The following is a 16,121-nucleotide window of genomic DNA, read 5'->3' on the forward strand; positions in this document are numbered from 1 at the left end:
CCGCTCGGGCCCCCCGGCGTGGCCACAGGCCCCATCGCCTGGCGCGAAGCAGCCCGAGACACGCACGCATGCAAGCAATGCCCCGACCCAGCCACCTCAGCACGGCCTCCGTCTCGAGCTGCGCCCACCCCTCCCCGCTCCGCGGGTCGCCTCATAGCCGCTCCCCCATCATGCCGGTCGCCACCCCGGGTGCACCACCACAACCACCCCCCCGTCCCTACACCTCGGCGTGACGCCCAGGCTGCCCCAACCAGTAGGCAGTGCGAGGGGCGCGTGAGATGCACTCGAGCCATGCTGGCACCTCGGCCCGTCGCATGGGTGGCGCAAGCGTGCTCTCTGTCGCCGGTCGCTCCGACGCATCCCCGTCCAGGACCTGACCACCGACATCCGCAGTGATACGTCGCGCCCACCTGCCTAGGCGGCAGGCGCTTCACCCTGTCATCACCAGCGGTGGGCTCGGCATTTCGCAGGCACAGGAAGGGAGGGCTGCTTGGCTTCCCCGCCCCCACTCCCTCCCCCGCGCCGACAGAGCGAGTAGGGGTGTACTGAGCACCGAGATACCACGCACTGAGGTGTCCTAAATGATCACGGCGAAGAAAGGAAGGAAAAACAAAAGAGCCCAAAGCAAGACGTGTGATAACGACGGAAAAAAAAGGCAACCGCACACCGACGAGAGGGAGAGAGTGTGGTAGCCCGCTAGGCTGCACAAAGGTGGGCGCTCGGTTTCCTCCTCTCGCCCTCCTCGTCCTCTTCCAAGCAGTGGCCTAGTAGCTTGCAGTCCTCCCTACAAGGTGCAAGCTTATTTTCTTGTTCCTTCGGTTCCGTGTATTGGTGCTGCCCCACCGCGTATGCTGAGTGCCACCGGGCACCCATCTGATTCTCAGAATGGAGCGAGAGAGATGACGTGGGGATGGAAGCGCGGACGGAGCTTCCCCTGTATCGTTCGTTCGCCTGCTGCGCTGCTCGCCTTCTGCCCTCCCGCGCCAAACGGCAGAGGCGGAGGCGGGGGCGGAGCTGGAAAAGGGGAGCCGAAAAAAAAAAGAAAAAGACCACGTGGAAAGGTCAAAAAAGCGAACAATACAATGATAGAAGGGCACGATGGCCCGCATACACATTTCAAGGTCTGCGTTGCATCGCACCGCTGGGCACGGTACGCTCGAGCGGCGCATGCTAGCGAGTGAGACAGATGAGCATATTAGAGAACGGAAGAACAGAAGTTCACGCGCTGGAAAGGTGGCGCGCCGAAAGGCAGCATTGCACATGTGAACGCACACATGCACTGAGAGTCTCGCAGAAACGCCCACATGCGCAGACAGGCAGAGAAGGAGAGGCGGAGAAAGAAGTACACATTTTACAGAGGAGTAAAGCGGCCTCTTGCGCTCAAGCACGCTAAGCAGACAGTACCGCGAGAAGGACGTGGGATGCAGCTCCGCAGTCTCTCGCCTATGTGAATAGATTCGTAGGAATCTCCTCATCCAAACTGCTCACGCTGCTTCGGCTATCGTCAGAGTCGTCAGCGGTGCTGCCGGAGGAGTTGCAGCCGGACCAGTCTTGGTCGTCGCTACCAGAGCCGACGGGCGAGGACGCGCTATGTTCGCTAACCTCAGATGCGTTACCGGCATACTGAGCCTCCGAACGCCTCCTCCGCGTGTGTCTCGCGGTCGTCGTACCGAGCAGCTCATCCTCCTCCATCTCAGCATCGTCGCTGTCCTCCTCGGTAGAGATATCGCTGCCGCTCGCAATGCTCCCCTCCTCGTCTTTGCCGTCCTCATCCTTGGCTGGTGTTGCCCCCTCGCGGCAGTCTGCCATGAACAGGTAGTCCAGTGCTTCCACTTGACCCGCTACGGGGACGACAGATAGCCCGCTACAGGCTTCGTTTGGTGCCGCCGGCGAGCCGGCACGCACCGGGGACCCCACTCGTCGGTCCTCACGTGTTGCTGCCGCGTACTGTCCCGCGCGAGGAAGAGCCGCACCGGACTCCCTCGAGGAGGGTGAAAAAGGGTTCTTGGGCGGCTCACGGCCACCTCCAGCGGCAGCGGTCATGCTCCACGACAGTTGCAGCGCCGCTGACTTGAGCACATCGCTTGGGCTGCTCTTTGGATCGCTGCAGCCGCTGTCCGCCGCCAGCGCCGTAAGCGCCGCCCATTGTCGAAAAAGAATTGACAACGCTCGCAGGAAGACGTCTCCCATGGCACGAAATACGGTGGGGCTGTAGTGCACCTCCGCCTTGCACACGGCTGACACCGGTGCGGCAGCGTCATCGTCGTGGGTGCCAGCGCTCACTCGCAGCAGCTCGGGAACACAGACCAGGCCACCCACCATTGTTGCCTCGAAGCCGTAGCTCATGCGCACACCGAACTCGTCGTAGAGGACAACACGCGCAGACCCCTTCTTGTCCTTGGTTACAGCAAAGGAGCTCTGCGAGAGGGAAAAGGACGGGAATAGCTGTGATAGCAAGGCAGCAATGACCTTCTCCGGGCCAGCGGGGGCCGTGCTGGACGCTCTCCGAGTGCGACGGCGTCGACCGCCATCACCGCCTCTTGTGCCTTTGTGACGAGAGTGAGTGGCGACGCCTCGTATCGTGTTCATGGTGCACCCATATACAAGAAAGTTCTTGGCTCGCGAATGACCGTGAAAGTCGGCAAACATCACAACCTGACGCTTCTCCTCGCCCGTCCAGTATCGCAGCAGCTGCTTCATCGCGTAGAGAGTGGGGTTGAAATCTGCCTTAGGATTCGTGTAGTCTCGATTTAGGTCTGCGCCGGCGAATGAGCAGCGATGGTTGCCCATGATCACGCCGTCGGCGTTCAGCATGGGTATCACCTTGAAGACAAAGTTGTCACACAGGTGGGACGCGTATTCTGCGGCCACCGCTGGCGGGCAGAGAAGGGTATCCAGCAGACCCTGCATGACCCAGCTGGCGTTTGTTTCGCCAGGGTGCACACGCGCCACAAGCAGCGCGATGGGGCGGCGCCGTATTTCGTCCGCGGTGTACGGCTCCCCAGTATCTCGGTTACGTAGCGCCGTCACCGTCAGCAGCGGCACCTGCAACCCGCCCGGTGTCCAGCATAAGCACTGCGGCAACAGCGAGCGCGTTGGGCACGCATGAGACTCCCTTGCCAGCCACGCGAGATGTTCTCGCATCTCGGTGTATGTGAACGGGAAGCAGTTGGCAAGGTAAACCGTTCCGGCCACCGTCGTCGGCATGGTGACGGAGAAGGTGACTGTGAAGTAGCACTTCTGCTTCAGCACTCCCGACTCTGCAGGTGTGGATGCGGTAAACGGCGGCGGCATCGCAGGCGGCGGTGACAGTGTGGGGAGTGCCGGAATGCGCTTCTTCGCAATCACCGGCGGCGGTGCACGTCCACCGAGGTGCGAAACCGGCGCGCACGGGCTCACCGACATTGATAGCGGTCGCGGAGACATGGAGAGTGGGGATGCAGCCGGAGCGCTGGCGGCCTCCCCGGTTTTCCCGAAGTAGTGCGCGCGCGCAGGACGGAGGAAAGCGTTGCCAAAGTAAAAGATGCCCTCGCCGGCGCGAGTCCACTTGGGCCGCGGCGCGCTCGGGTCGGAAGGGTTTCCGCCGTCCGGAACGTGCAACAGCAGTGGTTTTTGGCCCTCGTTGAAGGTAGAATCGCCCTTTTCCATATTCAGGATGTTGAAGCGGTACGTTTTGCCAGGGGTGAAGTGGCGCATGCCAAAACTGAACCACTGCGTGTAAGAGTTGGTGGCGGTGTCCCAGGAAAGGACTAGGTCGTACTCGCTGTCTGTCACTTCGATGGCGCGCTGCAGGTTGCCGCTTTCGTAGTCCGAAAAGAACTCGACTCCGTCAGCGCTCCCCTGAACGGCACTGGGTGCGTCTCCAGCTGCGCCGGGTGACGCGCTGCTCAGTCGCTCGAAAACCACCTTGTGCACATGCGGAGTCGGGCCACCATCGCACGCCGCTTCGTCCAAGAGTGTAAGCCGCGCGATGTGGTGGCGCAGTACACGAACCCGGTCTTCCTCACACACATTGATCAGCGGCACGCTGAGATGCGCGTCCTCTGCGGCAGCAGCAACAGAGGAGGAGGCGCCGTACCAGCTCTCCGCAGTCGTTGGTGGTGCCGCGTCCTTGAACGGCCACGGCAGCTGTGAGGGGTCGAACGCCACCAGCTCCGACACAGGATCCACGTCGCCGCTGCGCAGCTCTGGAGAGAACACATCTGGGCGGATGTCTACGAGCAGGAGACAATTATCCGAGCCCCCGCGTCCCGAACGCGCTGCTGTGAGCGAGGGAGAGATGATCGAGTCCAACACCGTCTCCGTCGAGCGACCGGCACACTGAGCTAGCGGCGCCTGCGTCGACGACGGGCGCGCCTGAGAGGCGTCTGCCCTCGTATCGACTGCGCTGTGGCAGCTGCCCACGGGCTCAGACAAGTGAGACTTTCCACCTGGTGTCCTGGCAACGTCGAATTGGCGACGCAGGGACGCAGGCAAGCGCTCGTCAACGTAGCATGCGGGGCGGCCGTTCCATGACGGCAGCATCGTGTACCCGTACATCGAGCACAATTGGAGGTAGAAATGGTGCCACTGCTGCGACGACTTCTCAGGCAACGCCAAGACGCTCGCCACGACCACCTTCAGCCCGCCAAGGTCCTTTATGTCCGCCAGCACGGCCTCCCTGTCGGCCGTCAGCAATGCGTTCAGCAGGAGCAGAATAACATGGACGCATTCTCGTCGGGGCAGTATCTGCAACATGTGGGTCGACGGTGGCAACAGGTAGAAAACGATGCCGCGCGGCACGTGAAAGCGCAATGCAACCTCAGCCGCCATCTGACGAACCTTGTCGAAGCTTGTCAATCGCTGCATCAACGCCACACACCACAGCAACATGAACTCCACCCGCCGCATAAGCCGCATCACCCACGATGGCACCCAGTGTTCGGCATCGATGGATACCAGAGCCCCGACATCCGGGTGTCGTGTCTTCTCTGACGCATCGTATTTTACGCTCATCAGCAGCAGCGGCGCGATTTGCGTCAAAAAAAATGTGCTCATGGCAATAGCAGTGGCGCAGAGCTCCGTCCCGCGCGCGCCGAGATCGACAGCCGAAGCGGAGCTCCCAGTGAAAGCGAAAAGCGTGAAGCAGAAATGGGAAAAGGCCGTGCAGGTCCATTGCGTGCGCGACTGAAAGCGGCGCAGCGTCGTCAGCGTTTCTTTACGGGTGTGCTTCCGCGTGTACTCCTGCAGTGCCGCCGCCGTGGTGGTCTGGCAAAGGTCGGACTGCAGTGATGCGTGGTACCTGGCAAACTCCGCCTCCAGCAGCCGGAACGTTACGGACGCGCAGGCAAATGTGCACTCGAGGCTCTGTGAAAGACGGAAGAGGGTCCACAGCTTGACGTTGAAGGTGCTACCAAGGGTAAAGAGCAGCGCAGCCGCCTCGCACGCGCGGAGAGATGCCACAAAGGCGGCATCTACATCGCCGGGACGCAGCCGGCGCTTCCCTTCCTGGAGCACCGACGTGCACACACGGATAATACCAAGTTTCTCGCACAGGGCCACCGCCTTACGCTGCTTATCCCCTGGCATGTGCCTCAAGACATTGTAGAGGAAGGTGAGCAGGACGGACCCTACCTGCAGCTCTCGCATCGCCAAAGAGGATCTGCAGGCGTTCACGATGAGGGCAAACGCGTGCGTGTTCTTGTGCAGAAACACCGTCCACGCCTTCTTACGCTCCTTTTTGGACAGGAAGGCGCCAGAGCCGGCAGGGGCGCAGGTGAGACCCCTTTGAGGGTTCCAGGAATGGCTCCGCGTATGATGCAGCTTCACGCCCGCAGCGTCGCGCTTCGGAGTCGGCGGACTCACCGGATCGGCAGCGCTGCCACTCTGCAGAGACGAGAACAGCATGCCCTGCACCATCTCGATATCTTGCACGACTGCCGTGGCGTCCTCAGACAGCCAGGAGATCGACGGCAGCGCAAGCCGGTTGTTTCGTCGGTCACGCGCGCCACTGCCATTGCACGCCCCCAACGGCAACGGTGCGTCCTTTTCCGAGTCCCGCACGCTACTGCAAAGGTGTTTCACGTGCTGGAGTGCCTCGGGTATGATGGTGTACGTGGGCTTGTGCACTGTCGCTGCTTCACGCGGCACGCAGCTGGACGAGAACGACCGTCGCTCGAATCGAAGAGAGGACGACGTGGGCTCGCCAGTCGTTGGCGCAGGAAGAGGCGGAACGGAACGCAGATACGGCAGGCGGGTGCGCAGCGCCAGCCGCTTCGCCGCCGATCTCTTCGATACGGATGCTGCCGGCGGCGAACATTTTCGTGCGCCCTTAGTGCTTTTCGAAGTAGAAGACGAACGGCCACCGCTAACAGGCGGGCGCGGTTGTAGTGCGCATGAGCGCAGTTGGACAGAGACGCCGTCGCCTGGGTCACGGACGCGCACTGAAGTCGACGACGTGCGCTGGTTGGCCTGTCGGCTGCTGCGCGAGCGCAAGTTCATTATGGCAGACTTGTATGCAATACGTATTCCCCCTGGCCCTGAACGGCGAGAGCCAGATAAGGCCGAAACAGTCTTCCGCTGCCAAGATCGTTACGCAGCACCTCCGCTGACTTCTTTCGAAGCACTGTGCAGAGGGTGTTCCGTGTTGTGTCGCCCCTCAGAGGCGATGACAGATCCCCGCACGAGAGAGGGAGGGAGAGAGATCTAGAAAATACAAGAGAATCGCGTGAAGGGGGAGGGGGCTATGGGGGCACCGGCCGCTAGGCGCCGAGCGCAAGTTAGGAATCAGAAAAGAGAATACAGTACAACAGGGCAGGGCGTCGTACAGAGAACGAAAAAGAAGGGGAGGGAAAACAAGGAAGTACGAAACCGACGAGAAGACAGAAAGAAAACACACACGCACGAAAGCGAAGCAGAGCGAAGCTCTACAGAGCCGCTACGGCAACGTCAACAGTAAAGCCGACAGAGAGAGAGTTCGACTCAGGGACAACTGATGCTCCCTTGGGTACAGCACTGTAGCGAAAGATGAGAGCTGCACGCAAATGGCGCGTACGTGCCGGTGTGTATGGGCCTGCGTGTGGCTACCTTGATTCACGAGGTGTTGACCCAAAGCACGTCACCTCTATTCTCTATGTGTGTGTGTGCGTGTGTGTGTGTGTGTGTGTGAGCGTTCGAAATGCGCCAAAGGTGTATCGAAGATACGGGAGGGCAGAGGCAGGACAATTCACACCTGCAGCGAGAAGGGGGAAGGAGGGCGTGTCAAGAGGTGCGCCACACCTCAAAAGCGGCAGGGCACAGAACACGGAAGAAGCGATCAAAATAAGGACGGAACTGCGCAGACGAGAAGCAAGAGAGGAAAGACGAGGGCAGCAAGAGTGGAGGCGGGGTGGAAAGAGAGGCTGTGAAGTGAGCCAAGTCCATCACAAACCTCTATTGGCGAGAAGCTGCTGCGAAGACATACAGATGGCGCGCATCGCGCGCGGCTATGAGGTTTGGCCCGTCGCTTGCCATATGAAGTGGCGTCAGAGTCACCGCACGGACTCGGTGCCGTGGTGGAAAGCCGACAAGTTCACACGCGCCGTCGATGAAGGACATACCACGCGTCATGATCCTCAAGATGTAATCCAGCAGATCTGGAGAACGGTAAAGCAAGATGCAGACGTTGCATCGCTGATCCACTGCTACGCTTCTTTTCCCTCTTTTATGACACTTGAATTTGGCGCATTCACTTTAAAGCCGCCACGGCGCTGCTAGCATAGACGTACCGAGGCAGAAAGAAAAGCACAAGTTAGATACATGAAACAGAAGAGAGAGCACCACAGAATTAGAGACAGGGCTCTTGCATCGCCCGCAAAGGAAAGATAAAAGAACAGGCGTGAGGGCAAAGGAAAGGAGAAACAAGAGTAATCTAAATAAAAAAATGGCATAACGGGCACCGAAACGTAGAGAAGTTACAAGACGAAGGCGAAGAGAGAAAGAGACACACGCCCACACCGCAGTGTTAGCAAAAGGCAGAGCAAAACAGAGCCGACTGAAAAGAGACAGAGAGCGTGCAAAAGGAGGAAAGGGGGAGGGTCGGCACACTAACGAAAAAGAAAACGAGCAACCATAGCAGCATAGCAGAGGTCCTTTCCATGGATACGCTCTTTTCTTTATTTCTTGTTGCCTGTTGCCTTCTTCGCTGATGAAATTCCTTTTCTTTCGTTGTCTTCCGGAGGGCGAAATGAGAAACGCGGCGGAAACGCAGTTCAAGCACGCGCGCCGGCACTTTCTTTTCGTTGACGAACTCAAAACGATGAAAGGGTTGCTGAAGACGCGAAGAGAAGATTCTCAGAGAGAAGCGACAAGTCCGCACAGCTCAACAAACAGCAAAGGAGGCGATTCTGTTGTTGCTGTTGGTGCTCGAGGATTGACGGGGTGAATCATAGAGGGTGTACAGAGTGAACATGTTCCAATCGTGAGGGAGAAAAGAAGCAAAGAAAGAGGCACAGGTTTCCGCGGGCGCCGGAATGGGACAGCGGAGAAGGCGTGGAAAAAGGAGGCGACATGTGGATGAAAACGTTCCACGAAGTATTTTTACGAGATTCCGTTCGCCACAGAGCTGCAGCGGTGATGAGAGAGGCAGGAAGGGCGGGACGTGAGACATGAGCATATCCGCTCAAGTGAGACAAACATAGCGAAGAGAGGAGGGCTGCGAAGAACACTAGCAGCCAACGCGCACTCACTCACACGTGGCACCCCTCCCTGACCTACTTGATGCCCTCAACACCTCCACTCGCTGACCCTTGCCCCCGCGCCAAAGTCGCTCACCCACCCACCCCCCTAGGCCATTCAAGGATGCAGTGCAAGAGTGACAACCTGAGAAGAGGCTGCCGGAACCGGTTACGGCGTCGAGCACACACACTCACCAACGCATGCGCAACGCGCCACCCTATCCGGGGCCGCACAAAAAAAAAGAAACACTCCAAGGAAACTCAGCAATACAGAGAAAACGGAACCAGACACGATGCGGCATCCTCGCAGGCAGTAACCACAAGACGAGGAAGAGACACGAAAGCAGCGTGCATCGCCTCATGCGAACGCACACGCGCGCATTGGCAGAGGCACACTCTAACGACTGAGTTCGTGTGCGGAAGTAGTGCATCAACCGGCACATATGACCTCTACCCCGCCACCGATGCAGTCTACCAACAACACACAAACGCCGGAAAGTCAGGCGCAGAGGCGATCATGTCCGCCTCCTTGTCTTCTCAAAACACGGACCACGTACGGCAAGCAGCGATACGACGAAGAGCCCCCCCCCCAAAAAAAAAAGTCCCTCGAAGCAGCAGGATAAACATCTTTTTCGTTTCCCATGTCTGTAGCCCCGGCACGCGTCCGCCATCTGCCAGACCTCCTCTCCTCCCTACCACGTCCAGCGAATACATCAACCTTCCATTTACGCAGCGCACACAGACGCACACAACGAACGGCTAAGACGCATGCCAGCTCATCACCTCAGGCCACACTCATTCTGAGTGAACAAAAAAGTGACACAGAGCACAGAGAAAGAGATCCAGCTACAAGTAAAACGCCACCGAGACACCCGCACACATGACACCCCAGGAACTAGTACAGAAACAGCAACTCTTATGTGGATGTCAGAAGGCAAAAGAAGAGTGACATGTCAGGGGCAAAAAAAAATAAGAAAACAAGAAGGCTGCAAGCAAACGGAAACCGGTAGCTACCATACAAAATCATATGGCTCCCAAAAAGAGAGGAAGACGGAAACCAGCTCATTAAAGAGAACCGCGGCAAGGGAGAGACAAACTCGGCTGAGAACATTCTTTCTGAGCGTGTCCATTCTACACCCGGAACAAGTCAACGAATACGCGCATGCAGGCACAGCTCGCCGGCCTCTGCTGCACCACAGCGAAATCCTCGCCGTCTAGGGCGGGGCCTCTGCCGTCGCATCCGGGCGTGCGTCTAGCGGGCGCCTCGTGTCCTTCCTCCGCTCCATACTCCCCGTGCGCGCGGCGCGAGCGGCTCCAGGCCCACCTGCCTGGACGGCACAGCCATGATCAAGGCGAGCCGCACCCAGCGTCCTGCTCGAGGGCGGAGCCGGTGGTGTGCGGCGTGCGGGTAACAGGGGGTGGTCTAGGGTCATGCCGGATGAGCTCAGGGAGGAAGTCGGCCGGCCGCAGGCCAGGGCCCTCGGAGACCCTGCACTCTGCCAGCATGTCTGCCGTGCTTCTCCCTGACTCGCTTCAAGCCCCGGCACAAGGCCGGGTGGAGACCCTCCACAGTGGACTCCCGATGACTCCATGGCGTGGCTCGGGGCGCCCTCGCCATGCTTCCGCCGCCACCGCCGCACCAGCCCACCCGGTCGGGCGTACGAGATGGCGCATGCGTCGCACACATGCACTGCGGCGCTGATCCGTGTGCATCCCCTGCGCGCCTTTTTCGCTTATCGCCCACGCTATTCTCGCCCCTGGATGCCGTGCCTGGATGTGATACACCATGCCCGCTGCGGCGGGCAGCACGTGCACACAGCGCTCGCGTTTCCCCATACGCGGGCCTGCTGCAGGGCAACCTTCTTGTCTGGAGAGACCGCTGCCCTCGGCTTCCTTTCCCGCCGACATCACCGAAAAGGGGGAGGTCTGCATCGCTTGCCCGCGTGTGCCGCGACAGGCAGGGCATTGGCATGAGGCTGTGGCGGCAAGGGCGCGCCACCCTCCTCTGCATTCACATGCTTCTGGCATAAGTCGGTGTGCCAAATGTTGGGGGCCCGTGGACAAGCATGTGCCTGCGCACAGAAAACCCACAGCTCGTCGCTCTGAGGGGGCATAGGGGTCAGCCCCAGACACACGAGGGGGGAAGTCCATGCAGCGCGTTTGAGATGTGCCTAATCAGGCCGCTGCGTTGAAGATCACAGCGCGAAATGCGGTGTGTTTCACGTCACGAGCAACCGGCAAACCTCGTGTGACACATCGGACACCACGCTGGGCTGGGCACTCTCACAGCGTAACAAGCGGGGGCGGGAGTTCTACAGGGGAGGGGGATCACAGAGCCAGCGCAGTAAGAGGCGGCACCACCACCTGTACTCCTTGCTGTCGCTGCCAGTCACCCGGCGCTGCAAGAATCCAAAGTGCGGACATGCGGTCTTACGCAGCTGAGCAAGGATTGTTGCCGGTTGTCGCGTAAGCTCAGCAGCTGTGTTCTTCTGGTGCGGGACGGATGTCGCTATGAACCTCTTTTCTCAGCAAGCGGCATCGTTTATCGCGGCTTCGAGGGATGTCGGCATGGTGTCTGCGGCCGGTGATCAGATCTGCCACCGATGCAGTTGAATCGGGCTACTTTGGCATGACAGACTTTTCAAGCTTGTCAGCAGTGTTCTTGTATTCCAGGGCACAACGAATACAGAAAAACTAAAATGAGAAGCGCATGCGACGGGCTCGTAGCGTCTGCACATGCGCCCATATTCGTGACAGTGTTTCATCCTCCGCCGTTGTAGGGCTCATGCGAAGAGCCATGAGGAGGGAGAACGAGTGCGCAGTAACAGCAAAACATGGTTTTCTGTGTCTTCGTTGGTCCAGTTCTCTCTGCAGGAGGCCGGGGCACATCTCCATAGCGCCACGCTCAGCGTGATAGCTTCATGCAAGGATGCCGCAGCCTCCTTTCGCTGTACATATGAGTGTCTGATGACTGTATTTGCACCGCGGCCGTTCATGATTCGATGTCTGCCTAAACCGCACCGCTCTTGCCAGGGACAAGGGAACAGTGAAAAAAAAGGAGAAAAAGAACGGGGGTGCAGGAGGTGCCAAGACCTTCGCCAGTGAAGGGGGGTTACAAGGCCTTGGCCAGTGAGGGGGAGGGAGGGCGAACGAAAAGGTAAAACGAAAGAAGTGTGTTGTGTGTGCACGTGTGTATGTGGATTGTTTCCATTGCGCCAGTTTAATGTGAGGTGCATTTGGAGTTATCGCGTGTCTTCTTTCCAGGGAAAAGTGACAGTGGCCGGCGTTGTGGCCAACCCTCACGTGAAGCAAACAACCCTAGTCGCACGCACGCAAAGAAAGGGAAGAAATACTCAAATCGGCAATGGCCAAGAAGTGCACCGCCACACCAGCACGCAAGCGCACGCCGCACTCGAGAAGAAAGGAGAGAAGCTCGAGCGCACATAAACGGAAGATAAGGAGAAAAGGGGCGCTATACGTGGTGAGTCGCTTACAAATCTGTGCTGACGGTTCTCTTTGTTTGTTGTTCTTGTTTTTGTTTTTACATCTTGTGTGAGCCTTATCCCTCTGCGGAATCCAAATCTTCCAGCAGCATCTGGGCGAGGGTGATGTTGTCGGCGTCACTGCTGGCGGTCATGCTCTGCACTGCGCCCTTAAGTACCTGCTGTGCGCCGCTCTGGTCACCCTGGTGGAGCAGCTGCACTGCCTCGGAGAGAAAACTGAACTTCGAGCCGAGGTGCTCCTGCCGCTGCACCACGAGATGCCACTCCTCCTCCATGGTTTGCAACACCTCCATGAAGTTGTAAATAATGATGAACTTCATTTTTGTCGACTTCGAAGAGACGTTGACCGGTAGGTCTCGCTGCTTCGGCTGCTTCGCAACTGCTTTCGGTCGGTCGCTCCCGCTGATACCACAAGGACGTGCCAGGATTTGGCTTGCCGTGCTGTTCCACGACCGCCCATCCAGCAAGATGCAGTGAAATGGGTTTTCTGGTTCGTCGAGGGAGGCCTGCAAGGAAGGGAGACGGCGGTGCATGGCGAGGCCGCGGCGCAGCATCTGAGCCCCCAGCTCGTGCTGACGCGGGTTGAAGAAGTGGATTCCGCGACACGAGCCAGAGCCTACGAGACCCACAAGCGAATGTGGGGCTGACACCACAGCCGCGACCAACTCCTGCCGTGCGTTGCTGAAACTTGTCGGCGGCTTCGGGCGACTCTCGAAGGCTTGCATGATTTTACGTGCTTTCTCGATCGCCAAGAGCACCGGCTCGCTGCTAAAGGGGATGAGTCCCCACACCAAGCAAATCGCATCCTCGTATGCTGTGAGCACGTAGGAGTTCGCATCAGCACTATCTTGCCCCTTGGCGTCCTCGAGCGCCTCCATCACGGCCTCGAAGTTGACCGACACCGTCTGCTGCTTGTTGCGGGTGGCAGCCATGCCACCCCTCTGGTTGGAGGCCTTGAAGACGCTCGACACGGCATCTTCGTCATCGTCGTAGATGTCACGGTAGACCACGTAGAGCATTGTCACCGTCTTCAGCTGCGGGACCGAGGTCATGAAGGCCGCTGGTTGAGAGCTGCTGTAGTGGTCAGAGCTTCCATTGGTGCTTGAGGGGGAGCCGCGCAGGAGACTCTTGCTCACGGACAGCTTCGCAGACGACGCTGCGTTGATTTGTGGAATGAAAAGGCTTCCCCCCGCCAGCGACCGCACAATCGACGACAGAGTCGAGCACGTCTCTTCGGGCAGCGTCTGGGGAAAGTTGGGGGGCATCATGTGGGACTGCAGGCGGGCGTGCACCTCTGCCGCCGATACGTTACCCACGGTGCGAGCGGAAGAGCCGCCAGAAACGCTTCCTATACCTGCAGAGGGCGACGGCCGACCGGCGCCGTCATGTGACATGACCTCGGGCGTGAGGACTCGCATCGCCACATGATCTCGTGGACATTCATGGTAATCCGTCGCCATAGGCACCTCGTCGGCCACCATCTCGCTCTCGCAGACTTCCCACGTGATGCCGAGCATCGCCTTGAGGTTGTTGAGAAAGACGCCAATGCTGAGCATAATCAAAATCGGGGCGAAGTAGCTCACCACACGAATTCCACGTGGCGTTGCCTCTCCGTCGATGCTGTACGGGGTCCAATACATGTCTTCGAGGGCGCACGCCACGCCGAACACGCCAGCTGAGGCAACGTAGACGATCAACATAAAAAACCAGTGAGTGAGGACGCTCACCAGGCGACAGTGAAAGCTGTGCCGCATATGCGGGGTATTATAGAAAGCTTTCTTTATCAGCAACAGGTTTGCCCACAGCCATGGCACGCCGAGTACAGGAGATGCCAGTAAAAGGCAATGAGTATCGTACTCGCACATGATGGAGCCAGTGAGCGCGAGGATGGCGATGATGATTGTCATGTACAACGAGACGAGAGGCATCATCAAAGCTGCACGCAACGGCTTGGAAGGGTTGGCAACGCGGACGGAAACGATCGTGGAGGGCGCCGATGCGCGCCGGACGCCTGTGGGAGTGTGCATGGAGGTGGGCAACCTACCCGCGAGCGACAGCGCGTGATCCTTCGGCGTGCACTTCTCTTGCTCGCCGGACCCGCTGAAGTCTCTGTCAGTGTTGAGGCATTGCGTTGGATACGACTGCATGTTGCTTGGCTTCTTTGGCGGGCACGCGGAAATGGCTGGAGCCGCGTCCTTCGTGTAAAGATGTTCAAGGAATGACGGCGGCGACAGCATGCCCGTCTCTCGCAGCGGCGCCACGACGAGCTCGCCACGAGGCGGCGCTGATCCCTGAGGCCCAACGGTCACGGCAGGGGAAGCCTGCCAGGGTGGGTGCAAAGGGTTTACTGAAGTTCGCGAACTGCTCTCCTGAATGCTCGGCGTACTGGAGCTGCTTTCAAAAGCGTTGACGTTGGCCTTGCTCGAATCGAGAATGCTCGACAAGACGCCCTCATCCTCCGACTGCTGTGTGTTGGGGCTCCCATCCGCATTGATGGGGAAACGATGCGTCTGAGAATTATCACGCCCTGCGTCAGGGCCCCGCTGCGCCCCGTCGTTGTTCTCCATCGTACGCTTCGCGGCATTGATGCTGGACCGCGCAAACAAAATGGCGGAAATGATGGAGACACAGTTCAGTACGAACCACACAAAAAGCGCCAACGCAGATACGGCGGAGAAGGTGAAGGCTATCCACCGCTGGTGAAGCCTGCAAACGACCATCAGCGCTACGTAAAAGATAACTGGCGGTATGCCAAGGAACCAGGCGACGATATGCTTCACATCTTCGGCCTTGAGGGACATTGGTCGGTTAGATATGCACCAAGAGAAGAAGGCGAGAAAAGTAGGTGAACTGAAACAGCGAAAAGGGAAAGTTCAAGTGAAAGAGAAGAGAGAGAATCGGCGAAGAAGACGGCGGGGGAGAGCGAAAACAAGAACAGCAACAACAACAAGATGCTATGTACACAGGAGCGTGGCTTCCTATCCACGGAGAAGGGCGAGGGGGGGGGGGGGGCAAAAAAGAAGAGTCGAGCAGAAAGCGAAAAGAAGAGAGCTCACAGGCGTACCACGCACGCGCACCGAGGGAGGGAAATGGGGAGAGTGGAGGGTCCCTCTCCAAACAACTGAATAACGAAGGAGGTGGGAGGATAGGGCTGACAAAGGGCTATGGCTCTGTGCTTGTGGCGACGGCGAGGCTTGATGATGATGGTAGAGTGATAGAGGGAAGTGCGATGGTAGCGAGAGGAGGTGCAAAAGGGGAACGGAAGAGAAAAGCGAGCTTTTAGGAGCAGCAAGAGATGTATCGAGGCTGACGGCAAGCAAGCGTAGCCGAGGGGCAGGGGGTGGGGGCGTAAGTCGGCGAGGGCACAGAGAGAAGGACGGGCGTGAAATGAATCAATACAATATGAGAGATGCGAGGGTTGAAAAAGACATGCATGCAAAAACAAGCGAAACGAAAGAATACGTCGGCAAGGCAGAAAGAGATAGAGGAGGGTGTGTTAGGGTATGTATATCTCGGTGTGTCCTTAGACTAGTATGATCACATCTCACAACGCCTCACTGTGACACTGGCAAGGCTGTGCAAGCAGTTCTTCACACGAGTGCACACGGCTTCGCTTGGACGCACAAAGTTCCTGTGCCGCCGGAGTGGATCGAGCTCGCCATAGGTGAATGCCCGCACAAACAGATGTGTGGGAAAGTCGCACGATAGAAGGAGCGGCAGAGACGGCGAGTGCGTGGATGGGGAGTAGAGGAGAGACAAGGATGCGAAGGAAACGGAGAAGTTTGTGGTCATGATTCACATGAGAAATGTAGTTGGAACAACGCGGCCACCTTCAAAGAGAAGTGGATGCAGTCTTGTCCGCTCACTCGAAGAAGCCGCAAATTCAGTGGGCACTGGTGAAGATATGCATACGCTCACGAAACTG

General features: G+C 58.5%; 2 protein-coding genes across 2 annotated transcripts; both read right to left on the bottom strand.

Moving 5' to 3' along the window:
- Nucleotides 1–1,443: 1,443 nt before the first annotated feature.
- LINJ_33_0210 (metallo-peptidase, Clan MC, Family M14) lies at nt 1,444–5,898 on the bottom strand (the record flags this gene model as incomplete). The annotated part of the gene is made up of 1 exon (XM_001468069.1): nt 1,444–5,898. The coding sequence occupies one exon, from the start codon at nt 5,896–5,898 to the stop codon at nt 1,444–1,446; it is 4,455 nt and encodes a 1,484-aa protein (XP_001468106.1).
- A 6,354-nt stretch (nt 5,899–12,252) lies between these two features.
- Nucleotides 12,253–14,997, bottom strand: LINJ_33_0220 (hypothetical protein, unknown function; the record flags this gene model as incomplete). Its single annotated transcript, XM_001468070.1, has 1 exon — nt 12,253–14,997. The coding sequence occupies one exon, from the start codon at nt 14,995–14,997 to the stop codon at nt 12,253–12,255; it is 2,745 nt and encodes a 914-aa protein (XP_001468107.1).
- Nucleotides 14,998–16,121: the final 1,124 nt, after the last annotated feature.

Source organism: Leishmania infantum, chromosome 33 (genome assembly GCF_000002875.2).
Source record: "Leishmania infantum JPCM5 genome chromosome 33".
In the NCBI taxonomy this organism is placed as follows: domain Eukaryota; phylum Euglenozoa; class Kinetoplastea; order Trypanosomatida; family Trypanosomatidae; genus Leishmania; species Leishmania infantum.